The sequence below is a fragment of the Astatotilapia calliptera genome, chromosome 7 (genome assembly GCF_900246225.1).
Source record: "Astatotilapia calliptera chromosome 7, fAstCal1.2, whole genome shotgun sequence".
In the NCBI taxonomy this organism is placed as follows: domain Eukaryota; kingdom Metazoa; phylum Chordata; class Actinopteri; order Cichliformes; family Cichlidae; genus Astatotilapia; species Astatotilapia calliptera.
Genome location: NC_039308.1, coordinates 1,908,333 through 1,920,118, shown reverse-complemented (window position 1 = coordinate 1,920,118; position 11,786 = coordinate 1,908,333). Strand labels below are relative to the sequence as shown.

The window sequence follows — 11,786 nt, the reverse complement described above, 5'->3', positions numbered from 1 at the left end:
TTTTAAACAGGTGAGTTTTGAGGGTGGACTTAAAAAGAGGGAATGAAGTATATCAGTAGAGGGGCCTAATTCTGTTCAGACAACAATAAAAAAAAATCTAAAATCCAGCTGTATTCACTTTGCAAATTATAGCTGGTGTCTCCACTCGTATTGATACACACATTTTCATGTTGTAAATTTCTTGTAAAGCATTCGGTGTTTACAGTGGGATCATCACACTGGATGTTAACTTGGATGTGTGTTACTGCACTTTGAGAAAATAACTATAAATAAATGCAGAATGAGGCAGACCTGCACTGGTGGTGTCTGTCTCTCTGAGCTGTGCCGGCTGTGGATGCGTCACAGCTGCTGGGGGTGGAGCCAAGAAATTATGCGGCAGGTGATTAAAAGCGATTCTGGGTGGGGGAAAAAATCTGATTTTATAAGATTAAAACGCAAGAGAAAATTCCTGAATAGAGAGCAGAGAGGCAAATCAACAACAGCAACAAAAAAAAGTTAAATATATTGATTAAATTTGTAATTTTTGTAATATTATATATTTCTGTTTCCTTAACCTCTGAGGTTTTTTGTTTTTGCTGAATTTTATTTTTATTATTATTTTTATTTAAAATGAAAACTATAAATATAGATTCTGCTCTACTGAAGGTGTCGCGAAGATGAACGACGTGATGACGTAGATACCTAAACAGGAAGTTTAAACTGCAGCACGCTTTATTCTTCCCCACATGAGCACGAGAGCCGCTGTCGTCAGCACCTGAGAACAAATGCCGGTAAAGATTTGATTTAAACGTAGAGATAAAAACCTCTGCATGATCGCAGCTGTCGCTTCCGTACTAACGCCTGTTTTCAGCTCGTGACGGAAACACAGTTAAGCAATTAGCTAGAATGCTAACGTAGCTTGGCTAGCCGCTCTGCCAAACTCTGTGCACAAGAATTGCAGTTAAAACGTTTATCGCTTGTTCGCTGTCGGAAAGCTACCAGAGAGCATGAAACTAACTTTTCTACAATAAGCATCTCAATAAGGTTAATTCGGCGCAGATAGTTAGCAGATAATTGAAAATATTCAAGTGAAATTCTAACTTTAGGTCTGATAATCTGACCAGGTTGTCGACCTGTAGGAGAAGCTAATTGATCCAAAGCAACACTAAAAGGTAGGAATGTTGTTATTTGTATTGATTTATTTCAGTGGTGTCAATTAATGCATTAAACATACTTCTTTCAGTTATATCCAGTTGTGTTAGAACCGAAACCGCCTTAAATCAGCTGATTTTTTTGTAAGGGAGTTTTGTGTTGTTGTGAAAATGCGGCTAAACATGCCAGCACCTCTGGATAGTTGAAGCCCAGCTGTTTAAGAGGAGGGTCTCTGACCGTTGGGTCCTGTGTGGTCTTGGCAGGACGACTGAGCCGCCACGATGGCAGCAGGCCGGCTGAGCTTCAATAACATCACCGCCCTGGCTCCCATGGTGCGAGTGGGGACTCTGCCCATGAGGCTGCTCGCTCTGGACTACGGGGCTGATGTGGTTTACTGTGAGGTGAGGACAGAGGCTGTATCCTTGGTGACCATATTTGGATTATCCCCTCTCTGTGACATCATACAGAGCAAAGAGTGGTGAAAAAATAAAAAAAATTATATTTATACAGCATCTTTCTAGACAGTCACAAAGTGCTGCACATAAGATGACAAATAGTAAAATGGTAAAACAGACAATATAAAACAGGCAGAAATTTAACCAAAAACTGTTTTAAAAAGAGTTTTGAGTTGTTTTTTTAAAAACAGCTACTGAGTCCACAGTTCTTAATGTCTGAGGGAGAGAGTTCCACAGTCTCGGGGCCACAGTGGCAAAAGCTCCGTCAACCTTAGGCTACGTTCACACTGCAGGTCTTGATGCTCAATTCCGATTTTTTGATCAGATCCGAGCAGACAAAAAAATCGGATTTTATTTCTAATAAAATGCGACAGCAAACGCGCTCTAGTGTGAACGCTCAAAGCGGCCGCATGCGCAAAAGAAGACGTCACACACAACGCGCTCTGTTCAGACCCAGAGCAAACAGCATTTTTGACTGATGGCCCTTAATATGAAGACTTCGGACTTTACGTTTCCCAATTTTTGCTTTAAGTTATTTTGTTATTTACATAATAATGTAAATAACCTAATAATGATCCTTATTGCTGTTTGAGAGGAGCGCTGCTTCAAAGGATAGCTGCAGATTTCTGTCAGAATCTGCAGATTATACAGAACAAATAAAATGTTCACGTTTCTCCAACGTTGTCTTCTCAACAGTTTCACTGACATCAGGATGGCCAGGAAGCGTTCACCATGTCTTCTCCGGCGCTGATAATCGGCGTCTGTCTTGTGTCGGTGACGTAAAAGACGGATTTAATGCGAAGTGACCGTAAACCAGCAGTCGCTTTCTAAAACATCAGATATGTATCGGATTCAGCACCACATACGAAAGTGACCCAGATCGGATTTGAAAATATCGGATTTGCGCCGTGCACACTGTCACACCATGATGGGATAGATGGTTGCAGAGGGTCAAAAAAATCGGATTCGATGTGCTTTCGCCTGCAGTGTGAATGCAGCCTTAGTTCTCATCTTAGCTTGTTTTATAGCAAGTAAGCCCTGATCAGATGACCTCAGGGACCTGCTGGGGACATCGGGCTGTGGCAGATCAGAGATGTAGGCTGGTGCCAGTCCAGGCAAGGCTCTAAATGTCAAGACCAGGGTCTTAAAATGAACTCTAAGTTCAACAGGAAGCCAGTGTAGCTGAAATAGCAACGGTGTCACATGTGAATACTTTGTTAAAAGCCTGGCTGCAGCATTTTGCACAGCCTGCAGACGATCCAGGGAACCTTTGCTTAGACACATAAACAAAGAGTTACAATAGTCCAAGCGTGAGGAAATAAATGCACGTATAGCAATCTCCAGTTCAGAGTGAGATAAAATAGGGCTTAACTTAGCCACATTTCTTAAATGACAAACTGCTAAGATGGAGTGTTTACAGCAACCTGACGGAACTTGGGTCAAGAAGAGGGAAATGTTTGATAAGAAATGTTTGATAAGAAATAAGTAAAATCCGAATAGTTCCCCCTTGACCCTTTGGTGTCTGTTGCAGGAGCTGATTGACATCAAAATGGCCCAGTGTCAGAGAGTGGTAAACGGTAAGAATCTGTGCCCTTCGCTGCCCTTCATACCGGCTGTTCATTCAGACCTTTCTCATAACTGTGTGTGCATCAGACGTGCTGGAGACGGTGGATTTCGTGGCTCCGGATGACCGAGTGATGTTCAGGACCTGTGAGAGGGAGAAGGGCAACGTCGTCTTCCAGATGGTGAGACTGGAAGCTTATGAGCGAGCAGAATGGCATCGACGTGGAGAAACAAAATTACTTTATTGGCTTTGTGCTTATTGTTTGCTATGGAAACGATAAGTCTGATTGGTCCTCTGCAGAGACGGGTCACAGGGTCAATCTCACATACTGTTTGACCCAAACAGTATTGAAGGATTAATCTTCCATTTATTATGTCAGACGTCTGTAGTTCAAAATTCAGGATTGGCACTTATTGTTGGGGAGGTTCAACGTGCTGTGAAGACATGAAATATGAACAGTGTGTAAGGGGACACCTCGAACAGTCTTCCTTTTGTCTTTCAGGGAACCGCTGACCCGGACAGAGCGTTGGCTGTGGCCCGACTTGTGTGAGTTCAAAGTTGACTCTTTGTGTTGCGAGTGAAGTGCTCGTGCCGTCAAGCTCTGCACCGCCTTCCTCGTCACAGTAACTTTAAACTTTGTGATAACAAGCTGCTTCCTCACAGGGAGAAGGATGTGGCTGCTGTCGACGTGAACATGGGCTGTCCAAAGGAGTATTCCACCAAGGTGAGTCCAGTCGCCCCCCACTGACGCTGTGACCCTCTGTCCCTGTGGCTGACCTCTGACCTCTGCTGTCCTGCAGGGCGGGATGGGAGCTGCTCTCCTGTCGGATCCTGATAAGATCGAAGCGGTGAGCTGTGAGCTAAGAGATCACGTCAGGATAAAAGGAATGTTTTTAACTCTGACTTTGGTCTTCACCTCAGATCCTGAGGACGCTCGTGACAGGAGTTTCCATCCCGGTGACGTGTAAAATCCGAATCCTGCCCTCAGTAAGACGTGAACGTTTCACTTCCTCACCTTCACTCTGTTATCTTATTCATAGCTGTATGTTTCAGTGTTAATGTGAGCTCACCCCTGTGCACTGTGGAGGGGGTTCCCTTTACCTCGTATTTTAAGGTCTTGTGAGACCCCATCCTTAAAAAATGAAATGTCATGTGCCTTGCACCCTCTGCATGCACACAGCCCCACCTCTGCCCTGTTTGTTGCAGCATGCGGTAATATGCAGCAGCAAATCTGCAAGTGCGTGTTTTACTTGCTGCCTTGCACCGTGCAGTCAAAGTGCTCGCTCAGAGACGCCCAGCTTTCTGTTTCGCCTCAGCTCTGTGTGTTTGGACGTCTGATCGTGGTTGGCTGCACGCTACGCGCAGTTTTTAAATGATGGTTTCATTCATTAAGAGAACAAAGTTATCCAAACCTAACTGCCCGTGTGCAAAAGTAACTGCCCCCTAAACCTGATAACTGTTCCAGCCTCGACACTGAGAAGTCAGGTGTTTGTGGTCCCTTCAGTGGGCCACGTGTGCAGAAGAATACATGGGGGGGGGGGGGGAAATACTTACTGCAGATGTTTAATCTTCGCTGTTCTTTGGTTCCAGCTGGAGGAAACAGTCAGTCTGGTCCGAAGGATCGAGAGGACGGGCGTCGCTGCGGTCGCCGTTCACGGCAGGTAAACTGCGTCAGGAGTGTGAAAACTTCAGTTACAGAGAAGCAGAGTACAGTTTCATGCAGTCATTCAACTCGGATACATAATTAATTATAATGAGGCCAGTTCATCCTCTGATTGTCTTTGCTTTGCATCTAAAATATGAGAAAGTTAGAAAAACATCTCATAATATTTTTAAAAATAACTTTTACTGCACAAAACCAAACAATCTGTTTACGGTGCCAAACAGAAGGAGCCAATAAGGAGCCTGGAAAAGTCTCGAACTGCTTCCTGTTGGATTTCTTTTGGCTGTTGCTGACGGACGTCTGTCTCGTTGTTGTTCAGGTTTAAGGACGAGCGTCCCAGACATCCTGTCCACTGTGATTACATTCAGGCCGTCGCTCAGGCCGTCTCCATCCCCGTCATCGCAAAGTGAGTAACAGTCAGCTCCCGCTCATGTGTTTGAACGCCATTCTCGGCTTGAGATCGAGAGTTTGGCCCTGTTAGGGGAGAGCGGCAGCTCCTCTGAGGACAGAGCCGTGTGGTTTCTGTCCTCAGTAAATAGAATCTTAAGTACCAGCGTTCCTAAACGCAACACTAAGACCTGGAGTCATTAAACCGTCCGCTGTCCTGTGTCTCCTTCAGCGGAGGCTCTCTGGATCACGTGAAGACCAACGCCGACATAGAGGAGTTCAGAAAGGCGACGGGCGCCTCGTCGGTGATGCTGGCCCGCGCCGCCATGTGGAACGCGTCACTGTTCCGCAGCCAGGGAGCGCTTCCTTTGGAGAAGGTCATGGAGGACTACCTCAAATATGTGAGTTTGAAGTGCAGCTCGTGAAGACGCAGAATAAAATTCAATCTTTGGGGAAGCTTTGAGCATGTTTGGCGTTTTGTTGATTACCACAGATGTTGTTTGATGCTTCACAGGCGATTCAATACGACAACAATGCCTTCAACACAAAGTACTGTCTGTGTCAGATGCTCAGAGACAAGGTGGAGTCTCCTCTGGGGAAGCAGGTGCAGGCGGCGCAGACCAACGCTGAGATCAGGTGCAGCACTGTTTGTTTGTTTGCAGCAGTGTCAGATGTGTATGTACGTAGGGTGGGTGTGGTGTGATGTGGTGCTGACGTGTTGCAGCGAGGCGTACGGGCTGCAGGAGTTTTACCGGCAGACTCGGGAACAGCTGCAGGCTCGGAGGGACGCCCTGCAGAGCGGCAGCCAGCCGGAGCGACCCGTCACGGACGGAGACGTCACCACCATGGCCGTCAAGTTCGAACGGTGAGTGAAAAACACGTTTTCAGCTCCTCGTTTGCAGCTGGAGATGATTCTCATGGTTGACGCAGCGGCTCGTCGAGCCTGCCGTGAAAGGCCAGTGCACCACGCTTTTAGAGGCGTTGTGGTTTTCCAGAGACCTCAGCACAATATTTATGTAGTGTTATTTGATGAATTCATGCCACGACTCTTAACTGGAAATGAGCTTGTGGCTGATTTTTCCACCGTTGATAAACACGGTCTGGGGGTTCTTCTAACTTCTGTTCCCCAGTTTAACCTTAAGGAACCAGACCGCTTTATTTTTATCTAAAAATCAGGATTTGGCCGTCAGCCTGAGGACCAGCGGGCGGTGTGGACACGCAGCTTGTTCACGTCCACCTGCTGGTTATGTTTGGGCACCGAGAACTACTCAGTAGGTTCAGGGAACGTGTCAGTGTTACATGCACCAAACGCCGCCTCGAGAGAAAACGAGCAGCTGTATGACAGCGGGCTGGACACCGCTGCCCGTCTGCCTGCGTGGACTAAAGTGAAACTTGGTGGATTTGATGTGTTTGCAGGAGAGAGTATCCTCCTCAAATCACTCCGAAGATGTTCCTGCTCGAGTGGAGCCGTAAGGAGAAAGTGGAGCAGCCGCAGTACGAGACGGTGAGCAAACGCAAAGCTTCACGTCCACAGAAATGTTCGCCTTCGTTCCTGAATGTGACGGCGTGAATGATTTGTGCGGTTCTAAGAGGTGTGTGTGTTTCAGGTGCAGCGCGCTCAGGACCGAGCCTTTCAGTCCACAGTGACCGTCGCGCAGAAGAAGTACAGATCTTCACTGTGGTGAGTACAAACTTCAGTGCTTCTGCTCTGTAGCTGTGTTCAGTCACAGCGAGCCGCTAATGTGCTAAAACACCAGCGAGGCTCATCTCTTTCCCTCCACACAACCGGCAAAGTTTCTTGTTGGGTTCTTCTGAGCAGCTCTGAAAGTCTCCTGGGTTCACCGGTTGTTGAGCGGTGGTTCAGGCTTCTGTTTTTGGACGGGTGGACTGTGCCGAGCTTTGGCTCAATCCTGGAGAACTCAGCTGTTGTCCTGCTTCATGTCCAGCTGACAAATCTCAAATCTGATTTTTAGCCTGCATGCAAGCCGTTTTGCAACCCGCCTCCACCTTTTTCATTGATGCTCTTTTCTGTTGCTACATGCACTGAATTGCTGCCGTGTGATTGGCTGTTTGGATAGTTGCGTCATTTAGCAGCTGAACAGCCAACAGGGAATCTATACTCCTGAAGTAAGTTGTGAAGAGTCAGGAACGCTGAGGCGGAGCTGAAAGATGACAGGAATGGCGTCTCTGAGCCCTCTTTAAGCACCTCAGTGACAAAATCAAGTCAACTTTATTTGTCAATTCTGCCACATGTACAGGACATACAGAGAATAGAAATTTCGTTACTCTCAAACCCTAGGTGAAATAGCAAATGAACATTTAAATATAAATGTCAGCTTGTGGAATAAACTGCACGGCTCTGATCCTCTGAGCGCTCCCGCCTCCTCACAAATATCTGTGCTCGCTCATTTCCTACGGTTATTGTGACGTCTCGTGTGGTTGAGCGCCCCTCCTACTGTTCTGACCACATTAGCTTCTCACAACAGGCACGACTGAAAGTGTGAAAATAGAAAGTTTCATACAGATTATCAAAAGTAGACTCGGTGTTGTCCCCGTCTGACACCAAGTGACTCATTTCAGCTCCAGATTTCATTTTGAAATGACACAAAGTAACTGAAGAGAATTAGAATATGTTTATTTAAAGACATCGTGAGGATGTTTTTCCAGCTCAGAGTGCGGAAACCCTCCAAGAAATGAGCCGCAATTGAAAATTTGATCGCAGTCGTGATTTCTTGAGTCTGCTGCGCTTTGGGCTAAAACTATCTCGCCGTCTTTCAGGGAAAAGTCAAAGAAGTTTGCAGAGCAAGCGGCCGCCATCGTCTGCCTGCGAGTTCTGGGAGTACCAGAGGGACGGATCGGCGAGGAAGACTCCGGCCTGGTCTGCAAAAGGAAGAGGGAGGGGAAGGTGAACGGCGCCGCAGAGGAAGAGAGGAGTAGGAAACGGCACGTAAACGACGTCCTGCAACAAACCTCAGAGGTTGCTGTGGTAACGAACAGTGACAGTCACCAAGAGGCTCCGCCTCCAAGCCAGCGGGAGAGCCTGTGAGGAGTTTAACAGCTGGCAGTGACCTGCATGATCAGACATTTAACCCAGAAATGAACTCTGAGTTTGTGCTCAGTTTTATTTTTTTATTATTCATCACTTCATCTGATTTAAACTCAAAGTAAATATTTTTTAAACCCAGCACGGCTGACATACGTCTCACAGCTCAGGTCTGATCGTTTAGTCCCGTTAACCACGCCGCTCATCCGCCTCTGTCCTGTGGATGTCTGCACGTGTGCGGGGAGCCACGCCTCCTAATGCACGCGGTTAAAACCCATCAGAACTCGCTGGGTTTTATATGAAACGTCTCGCGCGTGGCGTAGCCATCACACGTGTCCGACCTGCAGAACAGACGCTATCCAGTGTGAGAGCCTCAGGTGTTTGATAAGAGAAGATTAAATTAAACACAGACCTCCTCCAGCTCTCTTCTGGGGTGGTGGGGAGGGCAAGATCTCTCCAGGAAGGGTCTCCTCCTGGGTCCAGAACACCTCACCTGCCAGGAGGAGCGCCACTCTGTCTCTGAGGGAGAGCCCCGCCCCCTTCAGAAGAAGCTCATTTCTCCCGTTAGTAACCCCGATCTCTCCCGGCCACAGGTGAGGGTAACAACAACAATCAGCAGCTTCACCGTTACAGTTTCATCGCTGCAGCTGCTCGTCTCCAGCCCGGGTCCTTAGAATTTACAGACAAACGGCTGTTGGATAAAGGAAAGCTGGCACAAACATCGAGCTCCTACATGTGAGGCTTTAATGAAAAACCTCACCAGAGGTGCCACACGAACATTTTACACATGCGTCCTGCAGCAGGTGAGCGACGGTTTCAGGGCTCGCCTAAAATCTGAGTCAGATCCTGGAATAAATGCAATCCTGTGGCTGCTCGTTAGTGATTCCTGTCAGCCTGGTATGAGCTGAGTGGACGACGCTGCGCAGCTGGAGCATCAGAGCGTCTGCCTGTAGATGTCTCTGTGCTGGACAGGTGAAAGAAGAGGGCGGTGCTCAACTTTTCAGTTCAAAGTTGAATCTGTAGAGCGTTGCAGAAAGCCGTTTTAACACCCGGTGCCTTACTCTGTCTTTTGTTCATGATTTGTGGAAGAGCCTCAAACGCACCGTGTGCTGATGGAGAAGACGTCTGTGATTTGTGCGGCTTCTCGCCGCTCAGTAAACACTGACTGTCACACTTTGTGAACTTGTTTTGATCTCATGATCTTCTTTGTTTTAAGGTATAAAATCTGCCAAATGATGTCATGTTTTATGTTCATGCCAAAGGAACAACCTGTGCTTTTCTTTGTCTGCAAGTTGAATTAAAGCATGTGCAGCCTGGTGGATCTGTCCTCACAGAGCTCAGCTGTTCATAATGACATTTTGGACACTTTTCATTAACACTGGCTCAGGCTATGTTTGCCTCCATTAAAGAGGTCGTCTCTGTTAACCAAATGTGCATGTGGCTCATTTCCCCCTCAGTAATATCTGAATTTAATTGGATTTTAAACCCAGAACTTTAATCGCTTGTTTTGTTGCAGCAGGATTTCTGCTCGTGTTCAGAACTTTCTGCACAGTCAGATGAAAGAAAAATAATTATCAAACTAGCTAAACCCAAAAACATGACTGACTGTTTTTACAATTATTGAATCCAGCGATGAGGCACAGAAAGCTGCAGTTCCTCTAACATCCACTAGAGGCTCCCGCAGTCAGTCCATCCCATAGACTCCCATGTTAAAACTTTGCTGGAGATATGAACACGTTTACAGCCTGATACACAAACTTCGGTCTCTACAGATGTGATCTCTATATAACACCTGTGCAGGTGGGGAGTCACTGTGTAAAGTGCATTAAGGCTGAAAGTTCGAACTATTTGGGGCGTGGCCTCTCTGGCCTGATAGGCGGATGGTGACACAGGCAGCTGTAGCTGCTAGCTGTCTGTTAGGCTTCACCTCTGGTAACTGGAGTCCCTGAACTGGACCTCTGGACCGTGTGATGTTTGGAGCATTTTTTTTTTTTGTTTGTTTTTTTGTCATGAGTGAAATTCTATTTCCGCACTAATTTGCAGGCGCTCTCATACTGTTTATGAATGCAGCTCGTTCTCATTAGCTGATAAATGAATAGTCCACACTGTTGTCTAAACATGGTCACTTCTGGGTCCCACTAACCAGCATGGTGGCAGCCAAAAATGTTAAAACGGAGGCTTTAATATTCACTCATGAACCAACATGTGAGCTGTGTCCATCTTTCACATACAGTCTATGCCTCTCCTCTTCTCACTGTTCTGATCTTTAGCAAACATGAGCATGACATTAAAAAAGAAAGATTCTGTGGTTTTATTAACTCGTATTTGATCAACTTTCGGTTCAGGACGTGCTCAGAAAATCTCAGGAGAATGCGATCAATAATTATTAAAAAATATTTCTCAATTTTCTGTTATTTGTGTCGACCTTCATCCACAGATCAGCACATCTCTGGTGTCGCTGTATGATGTAGAGGCCCGGGCATAACAATGCTCGGCAGTCCCTCATAAAGAGGGTCACCTGGTCACCCAACCCACACCTGAACCTGAGGTCCGGTTCATGAACCGGCAGGTGCGAGTTTTCCTTCGAAATTCATGCAGTTTTAAAACCTTTAGCTTCCTGTGTGACATGTTTCAAGTAGCCTGGGCCTGTACTTGCTTCACCTGAACTCACCTGACCTCAGGTGAGTTCAGGTGAGGTCAGAGCTTCTGCACGCAGAACACGAGCGTCACTACACAGGTGTGCCGCATGGTGTTAAAATAAAACCGCCCCTTGTGTTTAACGAGTCCCGTGAAGTCCTGAGCTGAACCTGTGAGGTGAAGACATCCTGCTGCTGCTGACGTCAAATTAGGGCGGTCTGATGGTGCCTTCAGGGGCGCTGCGAAATACGGTTTCCAGGCGCATGCTGATCTCTGGGAGGGGACTCAAAGAAGGTGCAATGTGAAGCTGTGTGTCTGAAAAAATGGTCATAATTAAGGAGAGGAACACCCTGTGGAGGCTTTCTAAAAGCACATGTCAGCTTTCTGTCAGCTGCTCAGTGGAAAACAAGATGAAGTTGGGTGAGGCCACACAGGAAACTAACGTCTCACAGCTGAAAAAGGAAGTGCAAGGTTAGCAGCAGTGTGCATGGAGAGATACTACAGTGCTGCACTTTAAATATGAACACAGGAACTGCTACAGATCAGCAGTTTCTGACTACAAAAGCGGGGGGAGCATATTTAAGTTATATTTCTGTTCATGAATCAATTATCGGATTATATAAAAAGAGGCAGTAATAATAAATGCTCTGCTTACAAAAACAGATGTATTCTTACAGCAGCTGGAGACAAATGAACCATGTCTTAAAGATCTTATTTTGAAATTATAGCTCAGACATGATGAAACACATTAGCTGTTTTTAAAAGGAATTCGAGGGTTCTGAATATCTGACTGGTGTAATCTTTATTTTTATGAATTGAAAACCTGTTATGACACTAGTCATCATCTTCTATTGGCTGCTCTCTTCAGGGGTTGTCGCAGTCGACCATCTGCCTCCATCTTCTCCT

General features: G+C 46.4%; 1 protein-coding gene across 4 annotated transcripts; it reads left to right on the top strand.

The window, feature by feature from the left end:
• The first annotated feature begins 410 nt into the window (after nucleotides 1-410).
• Nucleotides 411-9,668, top strand: dus2 (dihydrouridine synthase 2). 4 transcript variants are annotated; one of them, XM_026172428.1, is made up of 18 exons: nucleotides 411-494; nucleotides 646-770; nucleotides 1,104-1,151; nucleotides 1,395-1,532; nucleotides 3,118-3,163; nucleotides 3,240-3,331; nucleotides 3,653-3,696; nucleotides 3,814-3,874; nucleotides 3,951-3,998; nucleotides 4,072-4,137; nucleotides 4,741-4,811; nucleotides 5,133-5,219; nucleotides 5,433-5,601; nucleotides 5,715-5,836; nucleotides 5,925-6,065; nucleotides 6,617-6,704; nucleotides 6,808-6,881; nucleotides 7,979-9,668. In XM_026172428.1, exons 4-18 carry the CDS (start codon nucleotides 1,413-1,415, stop codon nucleotides 8,244-8,246), a joined length of 1,497 nt encoding a protein of 498 aa, XP_026028213.1. In that variant the 5' UTR covers nucleotides 411-494; nucleotides 646-770; nucleotides 1,104-1,151; nucleotides 1,395-1,412; the 3' UTR covers nucleotides 8,247-9,668. The 4 variants fall into 4 exon arrangements, with proteins under 4 accessions (XP_026028213.1, XP_026028215.1, XP_026028214.1 ...); XM_026172429.1 differs by having other exon boundaries at nucleotides 430-494; nucleotides 629-770; XM_026172430.1 differs by lacking the exon at nucleotides 1,104-1,151.
• The last annotated feature ends 2,118 nt before the right edge of the window (nucleotides 9,669-11,786 follow it).